The 16,133-nt window shown below is 33.8% G+C and overlaps 1 protein-coding gene across 1 annotated transcript; it reads right to left on the bottom strand.

The window, feature by feature from the left end:
- Positions 1 to 2,399: 2,399 nt before the first annotated feature.
- On the bottom strand, positions 2,400 to 8,658 carry LOC147398542 (chloride channel protein CLC-b-like). The gene is made up of 6 exons (XM_086447766.1): positions 8,345 to 8,658; positions 8,029 to 8,229; positions 6,390 to 6,567; positions 5,303 to 5,835; positions 3,570 to 4,701; positions 2,400 to 2,723 (listed from the first exon to the last, which is right to left on the bottom strand). The coding sequence occupies exons 1-6, from the start codon at positions 8,539 to 8,541 to the stop codon at positions 2,616 to 2,618; spliced, it is 2,349 nt and encodes a 782-aa protein (XP_086303892.1). The 5' UTR covers positions 8,542 to 8,658; the 3' UTR covers positions 2,400 to 2,615.
- Between the last annotated feature and the right edge of the window lie 7,475 nt (positions 8,659 to 16,133).

The raw sequence follows: 16,133 nt of genomic DNA, 5'->3' as shown, positions 1-16,133 counted from the left end.
ACCACTATTTAGTGGGGAGAAAAGGGTGCTTACCTTTTCTCCAACCGAGTCGCTTACCCCGAATCCCAAGATTCAATTAGTTCCTATCCATCGAGAGTCACTAAACGCCAAAATGTCACATTTTCTAAAAAATGCACATCGGGTGACCATTCACACCCACTTACAAAAATGAATGGTGGCGACTCCTAACCTTAGTAGATGTGACCGTCGTAATGACGAAATCCCGTGTCTACAGTAATGTAAAACATTTGAGCTCAACTTAAGTGAAGATTTCATTTTACTTGATCTACAATGAAATAATATTTGTAAATCCAATTTTTTTTTTTTTTAATCTCTTACAAAATTAGAAGCACAAAGAAGCCAATTAAAGTTTTCGAGTAATTTCCATTCCTCTCTAAATCATTACCAATATACACTACGTAAAAGAAAAAGAAGAGAATATAGAACAAATTATTAAACATAAACAAATCTTGTTTCAAAAAAATATAAGTCGACAAGGAATACTTATGTTGGACCTTTGACTTAAAATTAATTAGAATGTTAATATTGAAAAGAAATAGTATGAGTCCATAACCAAATAAATTAATCCATTAACCAAATTGGATATCAAAATCAATCAACAAAGTTGACACTAATATTTTCATAAGCAAGAAGAAATATGATAAAACTAGTGATATCAGATTTTAAAATTAAAAAGAAGAAATTTCTCTTGCATTATTTTTTAAGAAATATCTTCTTGCCTCCTATAAATGACATCAAAATTTTTTTTACACGAATTTCATTTACAATTCAGTTAGTTGATATATTGCAAATCAACTTGTTGAGTTGATTCATTTATCTAACCAACGTATTACAAAATTCAAATGAATCAACAAAACAAGTTTACATTAATAACCAAGTTATATAATACTACAAATGAATAAATTAAACAAGTTTACTGTAACTATAGTTGCTATATTTTATTACCTATTTATAAAGTTAAGGTCCATGGTTCTAGTTTTTTATTTATTTGATGGGAATGATAGTTCTATTGCATGTTGCTTGATCATATTCAGACACAAGAGTGATTAGAAGACCACCATTACCTAGTTGTATATATATATATAAAAGAAGGCATAAAAAAACATCTGAGTAATAAAAAAATCTACTAAGAAATTATTTTCATTTGAGTTGAAGCATGGATCATTAAAAAAAACTAATAATGCAAAAAATACAAAATTAGGCAAATCAGTACTATTTAACAGATTATGAGTGTTTATATAAGATACCATTACTAGCTCACAAAAAATAGTTTCAAAAAAATAAAAATAAAACTAATAGAACTTCTTAATAAAAGATTTCCAATTCCTAACCAAAACAACTCTATCACTAAGTTATACAAATAAACAACGAAAACCAATTGATCTGTAGACTTGCTCACTTAAAAAATATATATATAGAAAACTTACAAGAGATTAAAAAAAAAAGTCTCTTGAAAATTTTTGTCTTTGAATTCGGCCAGGCCTTCAACTGTCCACAATTAATAAAACATATTATATATGTTGTTTGCTTACATAAAATTTCATTAAAACCAAAAATAACAAACAAGGGTAATTTAGAAAAACCTCAAAACATAATAATGAACAACAAATTCATAAAAGAGAGCTAAATTCAAGTTTCTAACGAGAGAAAGAAAGTGAGAAACTGACCTTCAACCAAAACTTCATCCAAAACCTTAGATTTGCAGACAAACCCTATCTCAAAATTTGGAGAGAAACTTTGGTAACTAATTTTTTTTTAGATAAACGACCTTTGGTTGCGCAGGAGTGAACGAATTCGAAGGATTTTATAAAACAAGTAGTCGATTTTGCCTATTAAAAAACCCTTAAGATTTTTTGAAATAAAGATATGAGAACCATGATTTGTGGGAGAAATTTGTTTTTGGAAATCGGCGTTTATTAAATCGCCTTTAAAGAAACCAAGTTTTGTGAAACAGAATATGGGAACCAAGATTTTATGGATTTGATTTTTTTAGAAACCGGCGTTTAACAAGTCGCCTGTATAGAAATCCATTAGGTTTAGTTAAAAAACAATATGGGAATCGAGATTTATAGGCCTTTTTTTTTTAGAAAAGGCATGTAAAACATTTTATTTAAAGGCTGGTTTTTTTTTTTTTTTTTTTAAATGCCGGAATATTTGACCTCTAAATCATGTTTTTTCTTTTTAGTGCAAATATGAACTTACGTTCAATAACAAAAGACTTGGCTTTGGATAAAGTAGAATGGTGAAACATTATTCATTTAGCCGCCCCCAAGTCATTGAGATAAGGCTTTGTTGTAGTCGTGGTAGATTCAGCTTCAAAGTTTCGGCCGCGTTCAAATGGGGCAGGATATGAGCCTCAAAAAAATAAAATGCAGAGGTACTCAAAACTGAATAATTGTTTATTATTGACAGAACAACATGAAGAAAAATAGTAAAAAAGATGAAAGTTCTACATATTCTTGATGTCTTATTCCTTCTCTATAAAAAGATTATAAAAGAATGCAAATAAATTGATCAAAAAAACTAAAATGAATACAAGAGATAATGGTACTCCATGAGAATGAATGTTTCACATCTTGGGGATTGAGATTGGTTCACTGCCCCTTTTCTCTTCCTTTACTTTTAGCTAGCTGAGGGAAGGCACTTAAGATGTTGTGAGCCCTCAAATCTTGCCTGGTTAAGATCCCAACAACAGGAGAGACCTAGAAAATCCATCATGCAAATAAGTCAATTAAATTTACACCCAACAACAAATATAGTTTTTTCAAGAAATACCCATCTTGATTTTTTTCAAAAATAATGTTTCATAATTCCCTAAATACATGGTTTTAAATCAAGTCTCGAGGTATTGTTTCGATCGGGAGAAAACTAGACACTTTCAACTAACAATCCCGAAACATTCAATGTTTTGTTCGATCTTGGAAGAGACATTCCAAGGCGATTGCCTAACTATCTTTAGCATTTTCACAAGGGGGGGGGGGGGGGGGGGGGATTAAATTCTTTTATATGAGATTGTTTACTACTACATGTATTAAATGAAGTCCTAATGTTGTGATCTGATGAAGTTGCATTTTTCAATACTCTTTGAATAATTTAGTAATCTTATTACCTGTTAATCGACCTCAACGTCGTCAACACCATTGGATAATAATCCGAAAAATTTGGGGTCAGGTGAACTAATCTTGTTCCTCCAATGAATTGAAGGGTCAAGATTCATGTTCTGTGGTGGTGTCATTTTTACACCAACTGCCAACTTGATGTAAACCTCCTCCTTTATTCGAGTTTGAGGTCCGAAAAACATTTGAAACCTAGTTATATTTCTAAAAATTTGAACTTTAAAATAGAGATATTCTATTTCCAAGTCAACTTTTATTAAGAGCACCCCAATTCATGTGATATCAAAGGAAGAACTTAGTACACATCTGGGGGGTGGGGGGAGGTATTGCTCTTAGTAAAAATTGGTGTGGCAATAGAATAACAAGCAACTCTCTTTTGTGTTTTCTGTGGTGTGTGCATGGAGTTGTGAAATTTAAAAGAAATCAACTCACCCCTGCTGCTTGATATTTTGGTACGATCAACAAATGGCGAAGCCCGACTTGTCGAAAGAGCACCAAAGCCTTAGCCACTGACATACTCTCCACAACTGTGTATGGTGTGGTGTTAGTGAGAGGATGCAAATCTACATACATTTCCATTTCATCCTTTTTCACACCCACCTCTTCAATCTTTACCCCCCTCTCGGCCAGATCAACTGACGTAAATTTCTGCCACACTTCCCAATCCTCTGTTCTCCTCTTTTCTTTCAAGAACCATTTCTTTCTAAGCACGGCGACAAGATGTGCTCTTAGAATAATTCCATGAAGTTCTGTTGCCCCAATGTGTACCGTCCCTTGTTCAACAATAGGGAAGGCATTGTGTGTAGTGTTTTGAAGGACTTCCACGATATGGGCTACTTTCTCGATGCCACATAGTGTGACTACGGATGGTTTGGCATCGATGAGCTCACCAACCGTGATGTTTCTCATCCACGGGTCCGGATTGGCTTCCAAGAAAGGCAAGCCTTTGAGGTGAAGGATGATCTCGTAAATGCTTGGGTTGAAGCAGTCTCCAACTGTTTTAGCGATTAGTAGGACAAGCATTGTTATGGGTAGTAGGAGAAGATTGTTGGTGAGTTCAAGAAAGATGACACATAGAGAAACTGTCATCCTCATGGAGCCAGCCATGAGTGAGGCGGCGCCGAGGACGGCGTAGAGCCCTTGGTCGATATTCGTGTAAGAACCCATGGCAAGGCCAAGTAAGCGGCCATAGGCTGAGCCCATGAGGATGATGGGCAAAAATAACCCGGATGGGACTGCTATGCCAAAAGTGAAGAGGCCCAATATGAAATAGAGTATAAAGTAAATAAAGAGGGACAATGGGTGGAATTCGGTTGGGGTTGAGGTGGAGAAGATGTTGCGGACCGAGTCATCACTAGTAGAGTGGAGGAGACTCGCTAGGTCGTTGTAGTAGCCGGGTGGACAATTGAATTGCTTGAAGTTGCCAGTCCTTCCATTGGTGGGGCACGTGGTGTCGGACGGATCACATGGTGAGCAACTTGCAAGGAAAGGGAGGGAGTAAAGGCATGTTGAAGTGAACAAAGCGACGGTGAGACTGAGGAGGAGCTTGTACAATCTGCCCTTCCTGCAAGAATTCATGATTAAACACATCACCAATCACTATGTAAGAACTATAAAAAAGAAAAAAAATTCGAGAGGTGGTTGTTAACCAACCAACTACTTCAAAAGATTGACCTGTTGGAGAGGGGGAGAACTATGAATAATATAAGAGGGTCACAAGGCTTAACTTGGGTACGACACACCCAATAGTGGAGGAAAATATACACTCAACACTCCCTATCACCCATAAGGGTGGAAAGAATCAAACCCATGGCCCATACGAACCTAACGCTTTGATACCATGTTAACCGACGAACTACTCCAAAAGACCGATCTGTTGGAGAGAGGGAGAACTATGAATATAAGAGGGTCACGGGACTTAACTGGGGTATGACAAACCCAAGACTGGAGGAAATTATACACTCAACACTTCCCCTCACCCATAAGGGTGGAAAGAATCGAACCCGTGACCTCTACGAACTCAGTTCTCTGATACCATGTTAACCAACCAACTACTCCAAAAGACCAATAAGAGGGTCATGGAGCTTAACTGGGGTATGACACACCTGACAGTGGAGGAAAATATACACTCAACAGTTATTGCGAATTGGGAGTAGATTGCTTACTCATTAATGAGATTGTAAAGCCTGAGGACCTTATGGAGAAGAGAGTTGTATAGGCTTCCCAAAAGTCCTCCAACAACTCCAATTACAACAATAGGGATAAGATCCATTGCATGGTATCTCACAGTAACATCGCTCACGTCGAACATGATAAGGCCTCCTTTACCAAATAACCCACAGTTTCCAGATTTGCAGTACTCCATGAATGCTCTAAGCACCACCACCACCACAGCTGTACTGAAGAAAGTTCTCCAAAGTAGGGCACTCCTCCACCATGTAGCGACCTCTTCGAGTGCGAACAGGACACCACCCACGGGTGCACGGAAAGCGGCACAGACACCCGAAGCTGCCCCACACGTGATAAGATCCCTTCGGTCCCTATCATTGTTGAAGTAGCGAAGCCAACGCCATTTAAGGCGATAGTTGTCGGGTCCACCTTGGCCTAATAAGGAAGCAATGCAGGACCCGATGTGAACGAGTGGCCCTTCTTTTCCTAGATCTAGACCAGCCGAGACAGCTCCAATGCTTCCAATGATCTGCAAATATGGAGAAAGAAAGTTTTTAAAATGCTTTGTTATTGAACTATTTTAGTTCACTATTACAGAGATTTTTCTCTAAATTTTTTTTTTTAATCTTTTATGAGAGTGGGTTCAAACTCATGAGGCTAATTCATGTCAAACCCAAATCAGACATGGTTTATGGTTTAATTCATGGAATTAAAAGTCTTTAAATGGGTTTCTTATCAAACCCAAACCACAAATTAATACTTCAACTAAGCTCATCCCTTAAAATTGCTCTCTTAAAACCCAATTCACCAAGTAATTTGAGGATAACATCTCAAACTTTTGGAAGTAAAAAAACCAATGAAAAGGTTTCCTGATTGAATCTCAATAACAAACCGATATCTAGATCTAACCAAGTCAGAAAAAAAATTCTTACTATATGATTTTTCAATTAAATGTAACTCAATATGTTAAAACAATTCTGAAAAGTGGTTATTAATTAAAACCTTATCAAAAAATTAAATTCAAGATGGATTTTTGTTTGCAAACATGATCTTGAATGTGATTCTTCTTGATAGCCGACTCACCTTGACGATCAATGTGGTAGCACCAAACATGTTGGGTGTATCAACTCCATTGAGATAAGCTTTGATCTCTGGTATGCCCGGCCCAGCCGCAGTAGGCGCAAACACAACACAAAGAACAGAAGCAACCATGGTGAGAGCCATATTAGCTCCAGTGAATAATATGAACCCCATGACATACCTGCATCCACCATCATCAACACACAAAATCTCAATCCACATTTCTAAACCAAATTCAAGCTTCTTTTAAGCAAAATAAGACCATATATATATATTTGAATTTGATGGCACCACTCAAAAATCTTAATAAAAAGAAAAATGGTGATTTGAGAAATCGATTCATTATCATTTATCACCAACTTTATAATCTCAAGCCACATTTCTAAACCTAACCACCAAAGAAAATTTCAAGCTTCATTGAAACAAAAGGAAGACCAAAACCAAACACACACACACAAAAATGGAATTTATGACCCCAGTCTACTACAAAGCTTAATAACAATAAATAAAAAAAATGCGATTGGAGAAACAGATTCAGCATCATCAACACAGACATCTCAATCCACATATCTAAACCAAATAGAATATCAAGTTTCTTCTTTTAAGCAAAATAAGACCTTAAAAAAAAATTTGAAATTGATGGCACCACTCACAAATCTTAATGAAAAGAAAAATGGTGATTAGAGAAACAGATTCATTGTCATGTGTCACCAAAACAGTAATCTCAATCCACATTTCTAAACCAAACTACTAAAGAGAATTTAAAGCTTCTTTCAAACAAAACAAGACCAAAAACCAAATATTTGAATTTGAAGACACCAGTCTACTACAAAGCTTAATAACGATAAAAAACAATCGTGATTAGAGAGACAGATTCTCCATCATTAACACAGAAATCTCAATCCACATTTCTAAACCAAACTACCAAATAGAATTCCAAGCTTCTTTTAATCAAAATAAGACTAAAAAAATTGTTTGAAATTGATGATACCACCCTAATATAAAGCTTAAATTAAAGGCAGATTTACCAAAACATGCACAACTTTGCGTTTATTTACCAAAACGGTAAAAACAGTAAAATGTATTTTTTTTACCGAAAATACCCTTTTTATTTTTTGACTAAAATTACGAAAATAAAATTGATTTCGGTAAAAAAAAATTGTAAATACATATGATTGTTGGATTACCGAAAGAGAATGAATATTTTTAGTTGGATTTTCATTTTTTTAAGGTTAAAATTATAAATACATATGTAAAACAAAAAAAAGGGTATTTTCGGTATAAAAAAATACATTTTACTGTTTTCACCCTTTTGGTAAAAAAAATTAATTCCGTAAATGGTAAATTTACCGTTTTCGGAATTATTTGCTATAGTGTACCGTTTTGGTAAATAATTTCAAAAACTCTACCATTTTGGTAAATTATTCTAAATTAAAAAACAAAATAGTGATTGAGAAACATATCTATCATCATCAAAACAGTAATCTGGATCGACATTACTAAATCAAACTACCAAAGAGAATTCCAAGTTTCTTTTAATCAAAATAAAACCAAAAACAAATATTTGAAATTGATGACACCACTCTAATACAAAGCTAAATGATAAATAATAAAAAATGGTGATTTGAGAAACAGAACTTACCTTCTTTCTTCAACTAAACGGGACACGGCGAGAAGCTTGAATCCAGCGATGTTCTCGATTGCAAGATTGATGAGGGTGGCAATAACACCAGTTAAAAGTCCAACAAGAAAGGCCAATGTCCATTTTAAGAAAATATACTGCAAGACTTCAACTTTGGATCTGCTCCTCCAATCATGCTTAAAGAGATCATTCTCATTGATTCTGCATCAACAAATAAAATTCAAAAGAACCCATTTCAGTAATTCTCTCTATGATTGTTTTGAAACAAAAAAATTTTAATTTGCACATAATATGAGATAAGATGAGATGTTCTTACTCATAGTCCAAGCTCTCTATATGAGAGACTTTAGCTCCAACTATTGCTAAAGGACTTGAGGAGAGTGTTCTGTTTCTCTTGAGGAGTGGTTGGAGTAGAGAGTTGTTCTCTGGGTCTCTTTCTTCATCTGTTTCTTCTCCTTCCATGTTATTATGGGTTGTTGTTGGTTCTTCATATTGGCTTGAATTCTCCTCCATTAAAGGCTGAAAAGTTGCAGAGAGACAGAGAAGATTTTGAAGCTTTGATGATGTTGGATGGTTTAATGCTTGTTGGTCCTAAATGAGGAACAATTGGCTTTGTTCTTGGATTTTAAATCTTAAACAACTGAAATTGTGCTTTCATGACCAATGTACCCTTTTCATGTTTAAAATAGCTCTTATTTATTAGCCCATGTTAGGATTAATATTACACTAAAAGAACTAGTGATTTATTTCTCAAATTGGTAGACTGATATACATTTATTAGAAGAAATAAAAAAATGTACATTTTTTATTATTTATTTTCACATAAAAATAACATTCACAAAATTAATGGTTCATTAACTAAACCAATTTTATTAAAAAAATCCGTCGAATCATATCGAACCATAGAAGAAACCATGAAAAAGATTATTTGAATCCAATGGTTATAATTTATTAATGAGACTGATTTTGATGTGTTGGTCCCCAAGAATTCACAATGTTAGTGGCATGGCATATTGGGGATGTCTTTAGCATAGTTTTTCAACTCATCAAGTAGGTGGTCCAATAATTGATTTATGTGTTCAGTTTAATATCATATATTATCCCCAAGATAGGATTGCCATTGAGACTATTTTAACACCTTAATTAATTATATTATTAATTAAAAGAATTAGGGAAAGAAGGGTATTTTAGGAATGAAAAAATGGATTGTTTTGGCATATTTGATTGTCCTGTATTATTGGGGACCTCTCATGCAGGTCCATCTTTTTTTTTTTTTTTCATGAGAAATAATAATTTACTTTGATCATGATGAGGAACCAAATAATGATAGATGGTAGGGCTTACTTCTCGTACAAATTAGTTTGTATGATTGACTTACACTTGATCATAGATAATTATCGAGGGTTTCAATTTGGCTAATATGAATAAAATTGAGAAAAAAAAAAAAAAGGATTATATAAAGAGTCGTGATTTTCTGATTTGAAAATTTTCACTCACACAACTGACGTGACAAGGGCACAAAATCATAGATATTTTTCTTCGGGATACACAAGAAAAACGATCAACAATTTTGTACCCTTGCCACATCAGCCAAGTACGGACCGAGTGGAAATTTTTTAGTCGGAGAATCGTTAGTTTTATATAAATGATTTCTTTTCCAAATCCATCACTTAAACCTCCTTAAAAATCGTATTTTATTCTTGAGATTTGAAGGTAAAAGTATAAAATTTTGAGGTTATCCTATACAACGATTAATTGATAAGGAGCTTATTAATTATTTCACCGATTTAATCGATTGGTTTCTTATTCTATGAATTTTACAAGTTTTCAAAGAATTTTATGATTATGATCATTCCTGCAATTTAATTAGTAATTATGGCTCCTAAGATTGACCTGTAGAGAACTTTGGTGAGACAGATCGGCAACATTTAGAGAGATCAAGGGACACATGGGACACGTGTACGGTGCAGGAGAAAATGGCCCTTGGAGGAGTGAAGGAGTAGCTTATCTGGTGCACATGAATTAATTATTAATGGTCTAGCGGACATGACTAAAATGTTGATCTTATTGACGTCCACAACGTTATCTGCAACCTCACGAATTGATTGGTGGTCTAGCGCACGTATAAAGGTAACCGGGCCCACAGTACAATTAGAATCATCGAGATCTAGTCATCACGACCGTTTGTTATTTAAATACCTCGCTTATCTTAAAAAACTATGCCGACCGCGTATGTTAACATGTTACGCAACTGTAGAATAAGACATTTTCGAGGTCCCCAATCTCATATTTTGATCATGTAAGAGTGGATCGCCTACTCCCGGGAGTTAGATTGCAACCCTACTCCCATTATCCTTTTCTGCCACGTGGTAAAGTATGTGGGCCAATTGGTGATTCAAGCCACTTGATCTCAAGCTTATTTCACCATGGGCTTTATAAACACTTCCATCCTAGGGTGTCAACGGATACCCATTTAACCCAAATTGAATTACTAGTATGATAGTTTTAGATCCTTTTTTTTATTGGTACTAACTAGAGTCGGGTCTCTTGAAATCAAATTGATTAAAAATCAAGATCGACAAGAACTAAGAATTGAACCCGTTAAGAGTAGAAATCTTTTGATGTCTACTTTAAACGGGTTTCTTTGATTCTGATTCCTTTAGAAGTCGAGAAAAGTTAACAATTTTGATTCTAATTCCTTTAGAAGTTGAATCAAAACCGACCACTACCCTTAATCAAGTTGATTTTGATTGTGATAGTTCACAAAAATTAGTCCCAAAAAAAAAAAAAATGTAACACGTGGCAATCAGAGGAGATGAGACTTAATAATATTATCTTGGTGACTACTCCATGGTATCAAGTTGGGCAAGTGTCCTTATCTGGACAAGTGGCTAACATATCTGGAAAGCGACCCACAATTGGATAATATTGAATTATTTTAGGGGATGGTGGCAGCAGATTAGCACCAAATTTCTTGCCTTGATCTATAATTGTAATATATTTGATTCAAATGTAGCTTTTGTTGGTCCCATCATATGGATGATCTGTCAGTTATTTGTGAAGTTTTTAAGGAAAAAAGTGTTTAATGTGCCTCGTAGGATCTACTTTTGATAATAATGGGTACTTCTGGGGGATAAACTCTTGTGGTTCTCCAAGGGTTTCAATATGATCTTAAAAACCATCTGGAGAGTTGTTAAATATAATTATATTTGAATGAAAATAATTTGATTTTAAATGATCAACGCTCAGGTCATGGTCATGGGTCATAGAAAAAATTAATTTTTAATCAAAATTCTATATAATACATACATACATATATATATATATATATATATAAATCATTATATGCCAACTCATGGAGAATGAGTTGTTAAATTAATCTTTTTTTTTTCTTCAATTAGTATTAAATCGTTAAATCTTAAGAGCTGATTGCTAAGCTCTTCAATATCGACTCACGGAGAAGTGGAGCGATCACTTTCAGGACAACAAGTCAAGCTCATGCTTTAATTCACCAACATTAATCAAAATTATAAAAAAAATTCTCACTTTTATTTTATTTTTACCGATTACATGCTTCGTCTCCATCGAATAGAAAAGTCATTTTATCATATTTGATTCATAGAAGGTGCATTGAGACTTACATTATTTCTCTACTATCTGAATTTTTGGATCCGCTCGCTATTCTAATATGCTTTTCTTAGTTTATTTCTTAATAGGAAAATTATTAAGTGTCCAGCGTAGTTGGATCCTAAAAAGTGTTGAATGTATACTTTATTTTATTTTAGGGAACTTATCAATTTGACTAAAATTGCCATTTTGACTACTAAATTTTCTTCCAAATTAGTTAATTTTTTATAACACTTATTTTCCAATTACTTTCATACCTCTAATCAGATAAACATTATTTTTTCAAAAAGAATAAAATCTTGATGAAAAAACAAAAAGCTACTAAAACTCAACGTATCAGTAAACTCATGAATTTAAAAGAATAAGATCTAAAATTAGAAAAATAAGTTTTTAGGAGATCTACAAGCCAAAAACCCATATGTTACAGTAAAACTCATTAAAGAAGCTAAGAATGATCAAGTAGAGGAATATAACAAGGAGGGAGGTGGGGAGGGGTGAAGACAAAGGCATTAAGTTATATTTTAAAAGTTAGAGAAGGTTTTAAGGCAATCTTTAGGAAAATCTACAAAAAGAAATTTCAGTTTTTTTTTATTTATAAATATTATAAATTTATTATTTGGAGAAACATTTTGAAATGCATTGGTCCAATAATTAACCAATATTTCATGCATAATTAAGTAAAACACCAATTTTATTTTATAGGTGTGAATGGGCTGGTAGATGGGTTGAGATTTATGTTACCCAATTCATTGGTACTAGTCTGAACCACAAATCAGTATAAAGCAAACCAGTTTATGATACAATTCGATTTGGGCTCACAAAATTAAGCAAATCACGAACTGAATAAATTATGATTGGGTTCGACGAACCAAAGTGTTAGAGATTTTTTAAGTCTCCCACTTCTCAAGATTTGTATTGAAATTAATGTTTATCTCTAATCTTCTTCTTCGGTTATCTTTTGAGTTTTCGATTGTCTTTTCTGATGAACCTCCTTTTCTAGATTGTCTTCTTCATCGATTTTACCTAAAAATACATTAGTGTGACACTGGCCAGAGAACCTTTGATGATCAAGTTAATACTTGACAAAAGTTAAAGAGTAAGGAGAAGCAAATAAAAGCAAGAGAATTTCGTGTGGTTTGTATCTTGGGTTTGAGTGGAAGATGACTCCCTATTTATAGAATATATTCTTTAATGGAAGTAATAAACTCAATTGTAACCACTCTCCACTGTTGTCTAACATTTATGATAATAAAAGCTCATGATGATTTAATGATAATGAAGATCCACTCATCATGGTCCTTGTAACTTTCATGGGGAGTAACTTAAAATGTGTAACTGCTTCAACTCAGTAATTACTCAATTTTTCGAGTTGACTCAATCAGGTTATACAATTATAACTATTTCAGGCATTGTATCTATTTTACCTTGACGAAAAAGCTTGTGCTACCAGAATAGCCTTGTCTGAAATAATGATCATGGTATATTACCTTTAAGGTGGCTTAATAATATTATTTCTTTATCACTGAGTAGATTGGTCTATGGAAGTGAAGAGTTAGTTTGGAGGGCCGAACCTTATCGTGATAATAAATTGGCTAGAATACCAAATCATGGTAGAGGGGTTGGCCAATATGATCAAATCATCTTAAAGAAATAAGAGAGGGGTTTGGCCAAGGGGACCGAACCTCCTATTGGAGTTCGTAAAAGGGGTCGTCGAAATAAATCGAGCATCCTAACAAGATCAAGAGAGGGGTAGGCTATGGGGGTCGAACCTCTAGTGAATTGAGAGGTGTTGACCATAGTTGTCAAACCTTTAGTGAATTGTAAGGAGGGTTGTCCATAGTAGTCAAACCTCTTGTGAATTGAGATAGGGGTCAGACATTGTGTCTGAACCTCTATTAAATTGATAGGTGAGTTGGATATTGTGTCCAAACCTCTAGTGAATTGAAAAGGGGAGTGGGCATTATGTCCGGCCCTCTAATGAATTAAGGAGGGGTTAGACATTATGTTTGAATCTCACTATATTTTTTCAAGAAGGTTTATGGGTTGAATAAGGTTAAAGTAGATCCAATCATCTTGATTTAGTAACTTTTCTAATCCCTAGTAAGTGAATATTTTTGGTTCCTACACAAAACATGTCGGTTCGTAACAAAATTTTAATTGATTTATATTTTAAATTAGAATTATTATTCATTTATTTCTATTTAACTTAGAATTTTTCAACAATATACTTGTAACTTGTATAATTGAATTATATATAGAGAGATTTACCTGGCAAACATATTATGTTGCAGTTTTATTACAAAAGCTACCTCACTTTATCAAGTTTGTTACTCAACCAAAAAAATGCAGCTAGGATCAAATCTAAGGGAGTTTTGTAATAAAAATACAACAGTTAGGTTTGTCAGGTAAATCTCTCTCATATGTAATATGCACAAGTGAACCAAGCTAACAAACCAATCTAAGGGACCCAAGCGAACTAAGAAACAAATTATCTCTACCTACCCCTACAGAGCAAGTTTGTTCTAAAGTAGTGAGACATGAACCCAAATTCAAACCACCGAGCTAGGTAGCATAGGTCTAGATCAATTAAATCAAGAAAGATTTACATGGCAGACCTAACTATAGCATTTTTATCTCAAAAATCCCATCAGAGTTTTGACAACTCCAAAGGGAACCATACTTTATCAAGTTCGTTACCCAAAAAACCTTGGATTGGGGATCACGCCAGAATTTCAACTTGATGCAGTTAATTTGTTAACATACCTAGGACTGGGTCCTAGCCACATCAATTTTTTTGCATAAAACATGATATGATGCTAAAGGAAAAAAATCCTAAGAATTTTATTTAAAAAAAATTAATTTTTACTATTAGTTTCAAATTTGGGAGAGGGTGTGCATTACATCCTAAAGGTTTTGTAAAACATAAAATAAATAGAGGGTTAGAAGTAGAAGATGCAAGTGTTTGAAATAAAAATCCTAGTCTATACTTACTTTGTCCTTGATGTTCTTGAATGGTGTTGAGTCTTCAAATAAATAACTTGAAGGTTAAGAATTTTAATTAAGAGTAGAAGGTTAAAGAAGATGAAAGTTATTGGTTGATAGTGGAAAGATGGATAAGAGTTCTTGAGTTGAGGGTTGAGTTGAGAGGGGGTTAAAGAGGTAGAGTAAGGATGTTGGTAGCGTTTTAGATTGATAGATTAAGGCTTAAGAGCATGAATTGCTCATAAAAAATGAGATTATTTATAGAGTTTTTGAAGAATTTTTTGGGGGTAAAGTAGTCAAATCCTAAATAATAAAAAATGACATGAGATTTAGATTATTTATTTTTGGATTTTTAATTTTTATGGGGGTAAACTTGAAAATTGTGAGAAGAAACCCTAAATGAATTTTTGATCTTTGATTTTTTGATAAATAAATGTGAGAAAACAAAAGTGTTTTAGGGAGGGTGAGTAAGGTGGTGATATGTGTAAATGTTTAGTGGTAAGTAAAAAATAAATCTTGATTCATTTGTAAATAAATCATAAAATAATGGTGAATATATATATATGGGTGGCGTTCAAGGGCCAACTTTTTGGCAAAACATTTTTCAAAACATGAGTTAGAGATCATCCTCACCAAAAATCAGCCCATTCCAAAATTTCTAACCCCATCAAAAATAGTTTACAAAAAATGGACGGTCCACGATTTTTCAACTCGTAAACATGGGTTAGAAGTTTTGGAATGGGCTGATTTTTGGTGAGGATGATCTCCTCACCGTAGAGATCATCCTCACAAAAAATCAGCCAATTCCAAAACTTCTAACTCATGTTTTGAAAAATGTTTTGCCAAAAAGTTGGCCCTTGAACGTGACCCTATATATATATTTTTGAAATAGACTAATGGGAGAGTTTTATGTATGTACTTGAAGATTCCCACCTTTTGAGAGTAGGATTGGAAGTTCTTCCAACTTTAAGGAATTTTACCAAAGACCAAAATGTCTTTTTGGTTTAACCACATTTTTTGAGGAGTACATTCTTCGAATTTCTCAAGGAAATAAACTCTCTAATTAGATTAGAGCATTGGGGCTTATTAGAGACCATCATGTGTCATCTTTTGAAGGTGTAAGGCCATAGGCTTAGAATAGGCTTGGTATAGATTTTGGTTTTAGACTTGAATTATGGGCTCATGATGGTTTGAATTTGGATATTTGGGCAATACTTGAAAATGGGTTTGGCATTAGATTAGGATATGGATTATGAATTGGTTAATGGATGGTGAGTATGAAATTGAAAAGTGGGTATGAAATTGGGTCGTAAATGGGTTATGGAATTGAATGGGGTGGGATTATGTATAAGGTTTGGGCATGCAAAACAATGTAAGATGATGCATGTGTGCATGTATGCATGAAGAAATGTGCCAAGTGGCAATTATTATATAATGTAGGCCCATTGAAGAGCTTTAGGTTCTTAATTGAAATCAACTTGAAATTTAGGTTTTTC

Source organism: Akebia trifoliata, chromosome 7 (assembly GCF_017979445.1).
Source record: "Akebia trifoliata isolate Shusen 1 chromosome 7, ASM1797944v1, whole genome shotgun sequence".
NCBI lineage: Eukaryota > Viridiplantae > Streptophyta > Magnoliopsida > Ranunculales > Lardizabalaceae > Akebia > Akebia trifoliata.
Note: the sequence above shows the minus strand (reverse complement) of the source record. Positions and strands in the feature narration are given on the sequence as shown.

Coding starts and splice junctions, on each gene's coding strand:
- LOC147398542 (XM_086447766.1), bottom strand. CDS start 8,541: ATGGAGGAGAATTCAAGCCAATATGAAGAACCAACAACAACCCATAAT. Junction 8,230..8,344: donor ATAGAGAGCTTGGACTATGA/GTAAGAACATCT, acceptor TTGTTGATGCAG/AATCAATGAGAATGATCTCT. Junction 6,568..8,028: donor CGTTTAGTTGAAGAAAGAAG/GTAAGTTCTGTT, acceptor TGGTGGATGCAG/GTATGTCATGGGGTTCATAT.